The sequence below is a fragment of the Lolium rigidum genome, chromosome 1 (genome assembly GCF_022539505.1).
Source record: "Lolium rigidum isolate FL_2022 chromosome 1, APGP_CSIRO_Lrig_0.1, whole genome shotgun sequence".
Classification (NCBI taxonomy): Eukaryota; Viridiplantae; Streptophyta; class Magnoliopsida; order Poales; family Poaceae; genus Lolium; species Lolium rigidum.
In genome coordinates, this window is record NC_061508.1 from 286,410,725 (window position 1) to 286,424,419 (window position 13,695).

General features: G+C 52.2%; 2 protein-coding genes across 2 annotated transcripts; one reads left to right on the forward strand and one right to left on the reverse strand.

Annotated features, from left to right (window-relative positions):
• Nucleotides 1-6,620: 6,620 nt before the first annotated feature.
• Nucleotides 6,621-9,266, forward strand: LOC124695462. Its single transcript, XM_047228307.1, has one exon. It carries the CDS (start codon nucleotides 6,647-6,649, stop codon nucleotides 8,897-8,899), a length of 2,253 nt encoding a protein of 750 aa, XP_047084263.1. The 5' UTR covers nucleotides 6,621-6,646; the 3' UTR covers nucleotides 8,900-9,266.
• A 770-nt stretch (nucleotides 9,267-10,036) lies between these two features.
• On the reverse strand, nucleotides 10,037-12,337 carry LOC124659799 (APETALA2-like protein 4). Its single transcript, XM_047197609.1, has 10 exons — nucleotides 11,958-12,337; nucleotides 11,842-11,867; nucleotides 11,698-11,728; nucleotides 11,505-11,592; nucleotides 11,226-11,371; nucleotides 11,064-11,108; nucleotides 10,861-10,961; nucleotides 10,661-10,770; nucleotides 10,412-10,585; nucleotides 10,037-10,240 (listed from the first exon to the last, which is right to left on the reverse strand). The coding sequence occupies exons 1-10, from the start codon at nucleotides 12,335-12,337 to the stop codon at nucleotides 10,037-10,039; spliced, it is 1,305 nt and encodes a 434-aa protein (XP_047053565.1).
• Nucleotides 12,338-13,695: the final 1,358 nt, after the last annotated feature.

The window sequence follows — 13,695 nt, forward strand, 5'->3', positions numbered from 1 at the left end:
TTTGACTTCAAAAATCTAATAAATATTTTGGCATAGAGGGACATAAAGAATAGATCGAGGGACTATATGCTAGGGATTTACTGTGGCTGCCGGAGAGCGAAAATAGAGATTTGTCGGGGGCAGTCTGACGACTGTCAAGAGGTGCACGTCATGGCGGGCGACGGCGATAGATCCGCTCTCGCGTGCTAGAGAGCGTCAAAGTGATACGGCGGCGCGGCCGGCAATGGATCTACTTATCTCACTGTCACTGGTTATTCTCCCATCGTGAACTAAACAATATGGTGAACCATGGACTAAACAATTTGGCGAACTCCCCTCCCGCCGAATACTGTTTGTAAGGTGCGAACACTGTGTTTTTTCAAGTTGTCTCCCACCGCTTTCACGAGCTAGGGCGCACGGGTAAACAACTCGTTCGGCCAAGGCCTGTTACTAAGAAAGAAGATAAAGCCTGCTAACTGGTTCCAGTAGAACCGTGTTCTAAACGGAGTGACGTTCCCCAGAATCAATGAAGTATTTGTCCACACCTAAATCTGGCCCAAGAGATCCAGAGGTAGCCCCCCACCCTAATACAAATAGGTCGTCAGCAGCCTAGCCCAAAATAGTTTTACGAAATAAGCATTCGTTATCATTAAACCTGCTTATTTTGTACCTATGGGCCCGACGGGAATGGCACCAGGGACCCACGTAGGACCGACATATTATGTAGGCCCACCAAGCTCTAGCATGCGGGGCCACGTGTCGAGAATTGACACATCTCCATGTGGGCCCGATGGGAATGGCACCTGGGACCCATGTAGGACCGACAAAGTATGTAGGCCCAGCAAGCTCTAACATGCTCCCACCAATCTCTCACATACGGGCCCACCAGGGACCCACGTAGGCCCGACATGTTATGTAGGCCCACCAAGCTCTGACCTGCGGGGCCATGTGTACAAAATTGACGGCAGGTAGGCACTTATGCTCGCACGTGCGCAAAAAAATTGGTATGACAACTGACATGTGGAGCCCATGTTGGTCGTACTGACAAGTCTGGTCCACTTCGCATGCCTGGAGGTTGTCGGAACGGGCGGTCTCACGCAGGAAGGTCGTGTCGGTACCTGACATACGGGCCCGAGTGCTGCATGTCAGTTACGTGTGTGCAGACAGTGGTTGTCTCCCCTTACAAATATGGATCCCAGTGCTGCAGGCCTTGGACTGTTGTGTGGGAAGACAGAAAAGTACATGAATAGAAGCGTGCAAAGTGTGGGTCAGGTGTGTCCACCGGCCCGAAGCCAGTTCTTGTGACGACCCCCCTGCTGATTCCGCAGTTCGGGCCGCCCACCTCCCGCGACGCTCATTTCTGCACAATCATTAACATTTAGAGCTCGCCCGTCACTAATTTTTGGGGCCGAGCAGCCCAAAACGCCACCTGTGACGCGAAAACACGCCACCGTCGCATAAAAAGACACTCGCTGACGGATTTCTCAAACGTCAGCCCCATACCATCATTGAAGCCCCAATTGTTTGTAGTGTCGGGTGGTTCTAGATTCTTCCTAGGATCTTCCACCAAGGGGATTTATTTTCATCGAACAAGAATGTTAAGGCATGCCATTTTGTAAGAGTTAGATTTGTCCGCTGTACATATTATGGTGTAATACAACGAGGGTTGACATGTCATTTCACATCAGCAACAAAGCTTTATTAGTAGAAATATTGTTATGGTTGGAAACATTTAATTTTGGATGTGTTATATAAATAAATATTAATTGTAGTGGTGAGTCCAAACGATAAAGAAACTATGTTGGACCCTAGCAACGCGGCTAGTAGAATATATTGCGAGGGTCGGCTAGGATGGTGGCAGGAGGGGGATTTCGGGAGCGACGGTTGCTCTGCAGATGGTGGCGGGAATGGAGAGAAGGGTTCAGGAGCAGCAGATGGCCGATATGGGACGTGTGAGAGATGGTTCAGGATGGATGAAAATTTGGATGATGTCCGATGGTTTAGGGTATATACATGGTGGAGAGCATCTCTCCGACGTGATGTACCTCACCTTGTGTGGGGGAACACGTGATTATATCTTCGTCTCCGTGTGCCTCAGTTATCTCTATATCCGAGTTTACTTTCCTTATGATAGCCATCGCGCTTGATGTACTTATATCTTGCTATCACTTGTGTTACATATATCTTGTGTGCATCTTGCTTAGCTTGAGTTGTTATTTTATTGCCCTTAGTTGAGCCTAGCATTTTTTTTTGGCTTTGTTCTTGTAAAATAAACCTTAGTTTAATTTCGCATTCTTACAAGTCAAACCGGTAATAGTTTTTAAAATGCCTATTCACCCACCCTCTAGGCGACATCTCATCCTTTCAGTTAGCAGCATCCACGAACGCCGCCGGCCGCATGTCAACGTCACCTCACCATACAAGGTTGCCGCCTCATCGCCCGAAACCCCCACGCAGGACGCAGAGCAGCAGATCGCCGCCACACTTTCATCGATAGGCTGCATGAGCTTTCCCGGAGCCCTCCTCATGTGGTGGAGAGGGGAGAGGAGTAAGAGGAGGGTGGTGGTGCGAGGGCAAACCCTAGTCACCCCCAAGTCGCCCTCGGGGGGGGAGGGGGGATGATGCGAGTGCCAAACTTTTTCTCCCATCGGTGATACTGTTGTGAGGATTATAGGTGGGCAAGCATTTATTTAATTACTAGGGAATACATCTATGATAGTTTAGGATATTATTACTATACAACAACGCATCGGCTAATGCTACTAACGAGGTCTATCCTGATTTATAATTCGTTGTCATGTTTTAGACATGCATGTTAGTACCATTATTATCGTTAGCCTCAGGTAACCTTCCACTAGAATATTGGAAAAACGGGTTAAAAACGTCCACCCCGTGAGCAGGTTTTAATCACATAGTTAAATCTATGTTTTCATTGGTGGTTACTTAACTAGTTGTTTTTCAATGCTGAACAATTCAAAATAAATAAATAAAATGTTTGGAGTTGGGTTAGTGGCAACATATATTGTGCCACTCATGCAGGAGTACACTCCGGTGGTTCTAGATTCTTCCTAGGATCTTCAACCAAGGGTATTTATTTTCATTGAACAAGAATGTTAAGGCTTGCCATTTTGTAAGAGTTGTATTTGTCCGGTGTACATATTATAATGTAATACAACGAGGGTTGACATGTCATTCCACATCAGCAACAAAGCTAATTTATTAAGAGAAATGTTGTGGTTGGAAACATTTAATTCTGGATGTGTTATATAAACTAATATTAATTGTAGTGTGATTGACATACGAGACATGAGTCCAAGCGATAAAGAAACTATGTTGGATCCTAGCAACACGGCTAGTAGAATATATTGCGAGGGTCGGCTAGAATGGTGGCATGAGGGGGCTTTCGGGAGCGGCGGCTGCTCTCCAAACGGCGGGGGAGGGGGAGCGACGGTTGCTCTCCAGATGGCGGGAGTGGGGCTTTCGGGATCGCTCTCCAGATGGTGGCGGGAAGGGGGAGGAGGGTTCAGGAGCAGCAGATGGCCGATAGAGGATGTGTGAGAGATGGTTCGAGATAGAGGCAAGTTTGGACGACGTTGATGGTTTAGGGTTTGTACATACCTAGTGTAGAGCATTTTTTCCTAGGTGCAATTTCCAATTTATAAATACTGTATTGATTCAGGTAAAGCAGTTATATTTGCCCTAAAATTGTCATTATTAATTACTTGAAAGAAAAAAAAGAAATAGGGTGTGTGAGAGCATCTCCAACAGACGCGCTATATAGGCCGCGCGGCATAAAAACGTCCGATATAGCGCGCGCGGGACAGAATCAGGCGCTCCAGCAGGCGCGGTAAACGGCGCGGCGCTGTAAATTTTTTAGGGCGCGCGGCTTTTTGCACAATCCGGAGCGGCATATCTGGCGCGTTGGCTACAGCGCGCGGCATCGCTCATCCAAGCGCGAAAAGCCAACGGCTGGAAATTTCCTCCCCGCGCCCGCGCCCTCATTTCCCCACCTACCGCCGGCGCGAAATCCAGCCGCCGCCGGTCGACTCCGCCGCCGCCCCCGCTTCGCGCGCCGCCGCGTCGTAGATCCGCGTCGCCCGCACCTCCTCCTGGCAGCGGCGGACGCTCCGCCGCGCCGTGTCGCTCGCGCGGCCGTCGGCCGACGAGTTGCGGCCGGCGGTCCTTCTCCGCCGCCCCTTCGCGCCGCCGTCGCGTTCTCCTCCACGCAGGCGCCGACATGTCGTCCTCGTCGTCCTCGAGCAGCTTGCTTGCAACTTGGCGCGCCCATGGTGCTCGCCCATTTGCTCGCAAGGTATGAACCTCCGCCGGCCGGCCTCTACTCGTCAAGTAGCTACAATAGTTTATAGTGAATTAATATGATACATATGTTTGTAGAGTTCCTCATATGATTCATCGGATGACGAGTTCGACCAAGAAGAAGAGGAGAACATATCGATACTATTAGCATACCGCGCCGTTAAGAGGCCAAAATTTGGTGGATCGGTGTTTGGTAGACGAAGTTGTGGAGAGAAAGGATTGAAGGGCATGAGAAATTGATGCGGTCGTATTTCAATGAGAATCCGATATTCCCGAAAGCTATTTTCGGCGGCGTTTCCGGATGAGTCTCAACTTGTTCAAGCACATTGCGGCGGAGGTCACCAAATATGATCGCTTCTTTGAGCAAAGGAGGAATGCCGCCGGAGAACTTGGCCATAGCACATATCAAAAGGTGACCGCCGCCTTGCGTATGTTGGCATATGGTATACCGGCAGATCTTATTGATGATCATTTGGCCATGGGAGAGAGCACTTCTATCTTGTGTGTGAAGCGCTTTGTCGTTGCAATTGTCAATGTCTTTGGCTCCACATACTTGAGAGCCCCCAATGCTCAAGACACGGCAAGGCTTTTGGAGATCAACGCCAACCGGGGATTTCCCGGTATGCTTGGTTCCATTGATTGTATGCATTGGAGTTGGAAGAATTGTCCAGCGGCATGGCATGGACAATTCAAAGGCTACAAGAAGGATGCCACCATAGTACTTGAAGCGGTGGCCGACCAAGAGACTTGGATATGGCATGCTTTCTTTGGAATGCCCGGATCTTGCAATGACATCAATGTTCTTCAACGGTCACCACTAATGACAAGACTTGCAATGCGGGAAGGTCCATTGGTGGAGTTTGAAGCAAATGGCCGCAAGTACAACTATGGCTACTTCCTCGCCGACGGCATATACCCAAGGTGGCAAACATTTGTGAAGCCAATTATTCAACCAAGAGGTAAAAAGCAAACTCAATTCCACAATGCACAAGCGGCGGCTAGGAAAGATGTAGAGAGAGCATTTGGGATTTTGCAAGCCCAATTTGCCATAGTTAGAGGACCGGCTAGATTTTGGGATCAAGAATGCCTTTGGTATATCATGACCGCGTGTGTAATCATGCACAACATGATTATAGAGGATGATCGCGGAAAAGATGTGGATCATACCCACTACGACTTGATGGGGGTTCCCGTGCAAGTGACGAGGTCCGCACATAGGATTGCCCAATTCATTGCCTCATACCATGCCATTCGGTGCAACGACACACATGATGATCTTCAAAAAGATCTCATGGAAGAATGGTGGAATTGGAATGGACAACAATAGTTCCATATTTGTTGTATTTGTTTGAAAATTATGTGTTGTATTGTCTCAAAACCATGTTGTATTGTTGTATGTGTTGTATTTGGTGTGAAGTATTGTTGTGAACAATGTATTGTATTTGGATGGTACAATATATTTATGAATTTTTATATATTGTTTGATCTTCTTGGATGCATATTTGTGTGTGTTTGCTTGTTTGCGCCGCGTCCGCGGCTGCTGCAAAATGGCGCGTCCGGCGGAGGTGCTATTTTACCGCGCCAACGCGCGCTGCAAAATGGCGCGTCCGGCGGAGGAAAAAACGTCGCGGCAGCGCGATGTCCGTTTCTGCGCGCGCGGATTCTTGGTTTTAGCGCGCCGCGATATAGCGCGTCTGCTGGAGATGCTCTGAAAAGAAAAGAAAACCCAAGCCAGCCAGACAGGCTCCCCTTCCGTTCCTCTTCCTCACCTGAGTCCTGACCACCATCCAACCCCCCGAGCCGCCGGCCCGCGCCCGCGTGACCTACAGCCGCCGGCCTCCGCCGCCGCCGCCCCAGCTCCTCCACCTCCGACGCAGGGCGCGCGCCACCCCCATCGCCCGTTTGTTCCCCTCCTCCCTAGTCGCGAGTCGAGGCGGCTCTGTCCCAAACGTCTGCCGCCGTCTAGCGCCGCCGCCCCGACGCGCGTCGCCGTCCCCGTCCGCAACCCTCACCGCGACGGCACCCCGGGTCCGCCCCGTCCGCAACCCTCGGCGGGCCGCCATTGATTGGGGTTTGAGGTACGAGCTCGCTCCCCTCCCGCGATTACTCATTAATTCCCGCTGACCAGGCGATCCGAAACACACGAATCGCACCGATTTCCGGGCGCACACCATCTAGATCCGCCCCCGCCCGCCCGTCTGTCTATCTGTTTCATCTTTTTCGAATTGTGGGGAAAGACTTTAGATTTCGAGTGAATTCTTGATTCTTCTCCCCGTATTGTGCCTGATTCGATTGTTTATTTTGACCAGCAGCAGCAGCCTGTGGAGTTGTAGTAGCTCCGTGGAGATTGATGATGGCCAACCACGAGCTGGTGCTGGGGCACGGGCAGGACGCGGCGGAGCTGGCGCTGGGGCAGAGCCACCACGACTTCGGGCAGGACCACCATCACCACCACCACCACGGGCTCGACCTCAGCCACCACGACCTCGTCCTCGGCCACCCGCACGACCACCACGGCCTGGTGCTCGGCCAGGCGCACGACCACAACCTCGTGCTCGGCCACCACCACGACAACCATGAGCTGGTGCTCGGGCACGACCACCACACCGGCGATCTCGCGCTGGGGCAGGGGCACGAGGACGACTCGATGGACGACGGGGAAGGGCATCATGATCTCGGCGATTTGGCGCTCACCGAGCCGCACGCCCTCGGCGACGAGGACGATAACCTCGATCACCTCTCGCTTGAGCAAGCCCACGAGCTCGTGCTCCAAGCGGACGATGATGACTACTCCCACGGCCCTCTTGCCGTCGCCCCCGTGGTCCAGTCACGGATGATGGTCGTGAGCACCGAGTTTCAGCTCGTGGTCGGGCAGGAGTTTCCCGATGTCATGAGCTGCCGCAGGGCTATCCGCAACACTGCCATCGCCTGCCACTTTGAGATCCAGACGGTCAAGTCGGACAAGTCGCGGTTCACTGCCAAGTGCGCCGCTGACGGGTGCCCCTGGCGCATCCATGCTGCGAAGCTGCCTGGGGTGCCCACTTTCTCCATCAGGACTATACTTGACAAGCATACTTGCGTGGGGATAAACCATCTTGGCCACCAGCAGGCGTCTGTTCAGTGGGTTGCGAGTACTGTTGAAGAGAGGTTGCGCGAGAACCCGCACTGCAAGCCCAAGGAGATTCTGGAAGAGATCCACAAGTCGCACGGGATCACGCTGTCGTACAAGCAAGCCTGGAGAGGGAAAGAGCGGATCATGGCAGCGGTTCGGGGGTCTTTCGAAGAAGGATATCGGCTCTTGCCTGAGTACTGTAGGCAGGTGGAAAGAACAAACCCAGGAAGCATCGCTCGCGTCTATGGGAACCCGGATGATAACTGCTTCCAGCGGCTCTTCATATCTTTCTACGCATGCATATATGGTTTTGTGAACGCATGCCGGCCGCTCATCGGTCTTGATAGAACTACTCTGAAAAACAAGTATCTTGGGACTTTGCTTCTTGCCTCTGCTTTTGATGGTGATGGTGCTCTCTTCCCTCTGGCATTTGGTGTGGTTGACGAGGAAACGGATGAGAACTGGGTATGGTTTCTGTCTGAGCTACATGAGTTGCTGGAGAAGAACACAGAGAACATGCCAAGGCTCACAGTTTTGTCAGATAGGCGCAAGGGTATAGTTGATGGAGTCGATTTCAACTTCCCAACGGCATTCCATGGGTACTGTATGCGCCATGTCAGTGATACTTTCCAGAAAGAGTTCAACAACTCAGTGCTTGTCAACCTTCTCTGGGAAGCTGCCAATTCGCTGACTGTGATAGAGTTTGAAACCAAGCTGCTGGAGATAGAGGATACATCGCAAGAGGCTGCTAGCTGGATAAGACGCTTGCCTCCTCGCCTCTGGGCCACCTCTTACTTTGAAGGGACACGATTTGGCCACTTGACAGCAAACATCACGGAGTCGCTGAACTCCTGGATACTGGACGCCTCTGGCCTTCCCATAAATCAGATGATGGAGTGCCTCCGTCGCCAGCTCATGACGTGGTTCAACGAGCGGCGAGAGGCAAGCATGCAGTGGACGACCATCCTCGTGCCCGCTGCTGAGCGCCGCGTGCAGGAGGCCATCGAGTGCGCGCGGGGCTTCCAGGTCGCCCGCGCCAACGAGGCGGAGTTCGAGGTCATCTCGCCCCATGAGGGGACCAACGTGGTGGACATCCGGAACAGGTGCTGCCTCTGCCGCGGGTGGCAGCTGTATGGCACGCCGTGCGCCCACGGCGTGGCGGCGCTCCTCTCCTGCAGGCAGAACGTGCACCGCTTCACGGAGAGCTGCTTCACTGTCGCGGCGTACCGTAAGACCTACTCGCAGACCATCCACCCGATCCCGGACAAGACACTCTGGAACGAGATGTCTGATGGCCAGGGTCAGGCCGAGGAGGAGAACATGAGTATGGTGGAGGTTGTCATCAACCCGCCAAAGTCGCTGAGACCGCCAGGGCGGCCAAGGAAGACGCGGGTCCGTGCGGAGGACCTTGGCAGGGTCAAGCGCGTCGTGCACTGCAGTCGCTGCAACCAGACGGGCCACTTCAGAACCACCTGCGCCGCTCCCATATAAGCCTCTGAATCTGCACACCTGCTGCTGTGAAGAAGAAAAAAAGAAGTTAGGAGTTAGCGTCTATTATGCAAACTTCCTGCTTGCAGATTAGCGAGTGTTTCTTTGGGTTATACAACGCTAGGTTTACATACTGCTGTTGGTTGGTTTAGCTGTGATGATGATGGTTTAATAATGTTATTAGATTACTTTTTATTGCCCCTGCTAGACCGAGGGAAATATAAGAGTATTATGTGCTCAGGCAGGCTGAGGCTGTCACATGGAATGAAATCTGTATGTGACCCCTGAATCAAAATGGCAGGTACTGTATTGGACACCGATGCTGGTTGTGTGCAAGCTGTGGTAATTGAAACATACTGCATTGTCGTTTTTCTTTCTTTTTATCACCACTTGTGTATACATGCCATTTCTTCTCATTTAGGCTGTAGGTTTTGTCATGCTGCATTTTCTTGATACATAATGATCATTGTGTTTAGAGCTGCTGCGACCCTGTTTTTGCATCTGTGTGGTGTGAATTCATCATCATTTGTGTAATGTGTTGATGGAAAGTAACAGGCGTGGAAAGTTTCCAGTGTTGGTCAGACAGAGCTTGTTTAAACTGCAAGAGTTCCACATGAAGTTTGTAGGAAACATTGAAGCAGCTCATGCGAAAAAATTCTGGGAAATTCATGTGTCCCACAAGTGACCAGATGCAGCATGATCCATCGCCCGGTTGGAGATGTCATCCTGCTAGTCTGTTGCTCTGTGCCATGCTTAATCTATCTGTTAGTTTTGACGATTTTTACTTTCTCGGGCTTTGGCTCTCTGTTCTTAGGATCGCGAGCACTCAGGCGGAGCTAGATCGAGGATCCGCCCAGAGGAAGGAGGCCGAGGAAATTTTCAAGGAAATTCAGGTAGTAGCTAGCGGCCATCCACGTTGTACAAATTTCCAAGCTTACATTACATAAGTGCGTGCTTGGTAACGCCGGAATGTTTTCAATAGAACGTTGTGCAGCTACAATGCTACATCGTTCACACTTTCTGCTCTACGGATAGCTGGAGCTGGGCCGCCGGCATTGACGCACCGAAGCTTGCTCGCCTCACGGCGCGTCGGCCTGCTTACCAAACTACGGCACGCCGGCGGCAGCAGTGGTCCGTGACTCAGCGCCACTGCTGCTCCCTTCTGTCCAGCCGGTGGTGGTTCAGCTGCTCGGCGCCTAGGCCACATCCCAGCTCCGGGGCCGGCGGGAATCCTGATGATGCTGCTGCGGCGGCGGCGTACGGCAGCCAATGATTGCCGCCGCCGGTGGGCCACCCGGGCATCTGTTGCTGTAGCTCTGCCCTGCCGCCTCCGCTGATCTGGCCCTGTTCATGATGCTCTGGGTTAATCGGTTAGTGTGAAAAAGGCAAAGCAAATGTTGCCATTTTTTCTTCAGCAATTGAATATTAACATGCATGATGTGTTCCTACTATTAACAGCAAGTGTTTAGTGAGGTAATCACTGATCACTGGATAATATATCACATTGTCACATACCATCTGGAGCATGGTGGTGGTGCTGCTGCCTGTGCTGGGGCGGTGATCGCCGCAGTCTGGGTACCCGAGCGCGGGGTTCGGCGGCGTTGTCGGCCTTGACGAAGGCCTGATCCAGATGCTCCTGTTCCTGCCGGAGCACCACGCCGTCGTGCCGACCTCCTCAGGCATCTCCAACTGGTCCCCATGCACCAATGAACTGTTTGAGTTTCAGTGCAAGAGGAAATTCAGTCAGCTTGCACGGCGACTTACCGTCAGGCTCGTTCTCCGGTTGCCTAGTGCGGCTGAGTGGAGGACGTCGCCTCCAGCACCGCCCCCCGAGCACCCCAGGCTGAGCTCAAGATCAGGCTCGCTTTCCCAAGCTACAACAACATTCCCATTTTCAGAGCATGTCATTTGGTGATCACTGCAACCAAAATGAGTTGTTGCCATCAGCCAGAGAGCCCACTCACATTGCAGGCTGAGTTCGCCGCTGCATGCCGCCGCCTTGGGCTCCTCCAAGTTGGTCACCGCCTCCTCCCCGCAGCTTTCGATCGCGGCCTTGTCGTAAGCCCTGACCAATCAATCACAGCACAGCACACAGCAGAGGAAACATTCAATAAAGGACAGAGAAAATTGGCAAAACGGAGTTGGGGAGGAGATTGCATATGCATACTTTGCAGCATCCATCTCCGTGTCATACAGGCCAAGGTAGACGAACCTGCAATGATCAGCACAAGGTATGTATAGTCAAAAGTTCTCATGTTCATATCTGTGGCAAATTAAAACACACTTTGCTCTGACGAATAATCTCTGAATATGTAGGTGGACTGCTTACTTCTTGCCCATGAGCTGGCCGATCCTGGCCTCCCACTTGCCGCACTTGTGCAGGGTGACGCCCCGGAACCTGGAGCTGCCCCGGACGAAGCCGGCGCCCTGCCTCCGCAGCACCTGCACGAAGTCCTCCTTGCTGCAGCTGCTCATCTGCCAATGTCAAAGCCATGCCATGGCAGCAAGAACAGCAACACTGTCATTGTCAGAAACCAAACATTGCAGACGAGGAAGATGCAAATTGACAGGGGAGTTCTTGATGAGCTGAAACGATCTTGCTGCTCACCTTCTTGATTTCCTCCTTGTAGTCATCCAGGCTGAAGTTGATGTCGGCGTCAACGCCTCGGAACTTGATCGCAGCCTGGTCGTAGGCCCTGGATGAAATCAAATGGATCAGGCAAATATGTTATTGATCTTCAGACTTTGTGTTCTTTGATCTCATTTTCCAAGACAGAAAAAATGTGCAGAGTTTTGACCACCTTGCAGCTGCCTGCGCCGTGTCGAATCCACCTGCACAAGAGAAAATGGAAAAAGAAAATGACAGAGTCAGGAGCAGAGCATTGGGGAATGAGTAGATCGCCATGGAAGAAAGAAAATTTCTTATAAAAGAAGAAAGAACTCACCCAGGTAAACCTGCTTCCCAGAGTCCCTGCAAGATCGAAGCACAGACAACAGAAGGTTATTGCAAGATCAAAGGTCATCGGTCATCATCACTGATGAGAAGAGGAGGGAGGCAGACCAAATGTGGGACTCCCAGCGGCCGGTGCGGCGGTAGAAGGTGACGCCGCGGTACTGGGAGCTCCTGGACCGCGGCCCGCGCCGGCTCTTCGCCCTCGACGCCGGCCGGGACCACCGCCCATCCCCGGTCGCCGCCGCCGCCGCGCCAGCCAGGACGCACCGCTCCACCGCCAGCTGCCGCTGCTCCACCGCCCGCTGCCGTTGCTGGGTCACCGTCGTCGTCGGGAAGAACTGCTGGGTGACGACGGTCGGCCGCGCTGCAGGGAAGCCGCCGCCAAAGACGCCTCCCTCCTCCTCGTCTCCGCGCGCGGCGGCGAGCGCGATGCCGCCGGCGCCGTAGAAGAGGGCCCCCGCTGGTCTCTCGGTGGCCGCCGCCGCCATGGCCGGCGCGTGCATGTGTGTGGTCGAGTTCTTGGCTCCGAATAAGGGTCGACAACCTTCTTGTTCTTGGCTTCTTGTACGTGATATATACTCGCAGGCAGGCTCCCAGCAGCAGGGCAGTAGGAGGTGGAAGCTCTCGCTCAGTCTCGTGTCAATGTCCACTCTGCGTAAGTGTGTGAGTGATCAATGGCTTGCTCTGTGGTAAGAGAATCTGCAGGGTTTGGGGTTTGCTCTGGCTGTTGATGATGGCGGAGGAGGCTCAGCGGCAGCCAGACCTGTCGGCCTCCGCAGGGAGAGGAGATGAGAGGAAAAGGAAGGAAAAGATTTCGGAGCAGGGCTATCCCATCACTTCATGTCATGCATCATCTTTTTATGGCTCCCCCGTCTGTATCCATCTATGCATTTTCCCAGTTCTCACCACCTAACCATACAATCACAGAATCAATCACAGAATCACTGCCACTGCCTCTCCTGTTATTTTTTATTAAAGTCTTTCTATAGTTTTTTTTGTAGTTGAGGAAAGTCTTTGGGTACCGTAAACATATTTTTCATGAAGCCGGATGTCAGTGGGTAGGGTAGAGCAATACCATACACATACCTGTATGGTCAATGGGTATAAACTTCTACCTATACCCATACGTATGGGTGTAAAATTTTACTCATACACACATTCGATGGGTGCCATTACCCATTGGGATCCGGTGGGTAGGTTAAATTGTACAAAAGTCATTGCTAATTTCACTTTTATCGATAACAAATGTGATAGAAATGAATTATATCAACTCCAACTCCGTAATAGGTAGTTGGGTACATCAATTGACAAAATATAAAAATCACATTCTTATATTCTAATTCATAAGTCAACAAAATTAGATGTGTCACGTAAGAAATTGATAATAAACAGGCAGGGTGGTACGAAGCTGGCAACGCCTCATTTCTTTCCTCCCCCTCTCTCTCTAACCCAGCTCCTTGAGAGTCGTTCCGCCGCCCTCGGCTCCTCTTCCCCTTCCCTCCGGCGGCCTCGCCGGCCGGAGGCGACGGGGGAGAGGAGGCCGGCTCCTCCTTGTACATAGTAGCTTCTCTAGATGTTCCCATGTGGAGTATGGCTGTATGCCGGTAGATAGGAGCAGATTCCCAGATCTTGTCGGCCGGATCTGGGCTTTTTTAGGGTTCTTTCTTCTTCTATCTTGGCTTCTCTGGTTGAAGATGGAGGTGGAAGAGATGGACGCTGCTCCTCTCAATAAGGCTGTGGTGCTGGGCTATGTCCTGTTCTGGAGATCTGGCGTGCGGTGGCCTCCTCTGGCCGGCCTTGGTGGCGAGGGGAGGAGGTGGCCTGCTGTTTTCTTCTCTGGAGTTGC

Excerpts from the sequence above, each read along its gene's own strand:
- LOC124659799 (XM_047197609.1), bottom strand. The coding sequence starts at position 12,337 with ATGGCGGCGGCGGCCACCGAGAGACCAGCGGGGGCCCTCTTCTACGGC. Across the intron at positions 11,372-11,504 it reads ACAAGGAGGAAATCAAGAAG|ATGAGCAGCTGCAGCAAGGA; the intron begins GTGAGCAGCAAG and ends TGACATTGGCAG. Across the intron at positions 10,962-11,063 it reads ACGGAGATGGATGCTGCAAA|GGCTTACGACAAGGCCGCGA; the intron begins GTATGCATATGC and ends TTGATTGGTCAG.
- LOC124695462 (XM_047228307.1), top strand. The coding sequence starts at position 6,647 with ATGATGGCCAACCACGAGCTGGTGCTGGGGCACGGGCAGGACGCGGCG.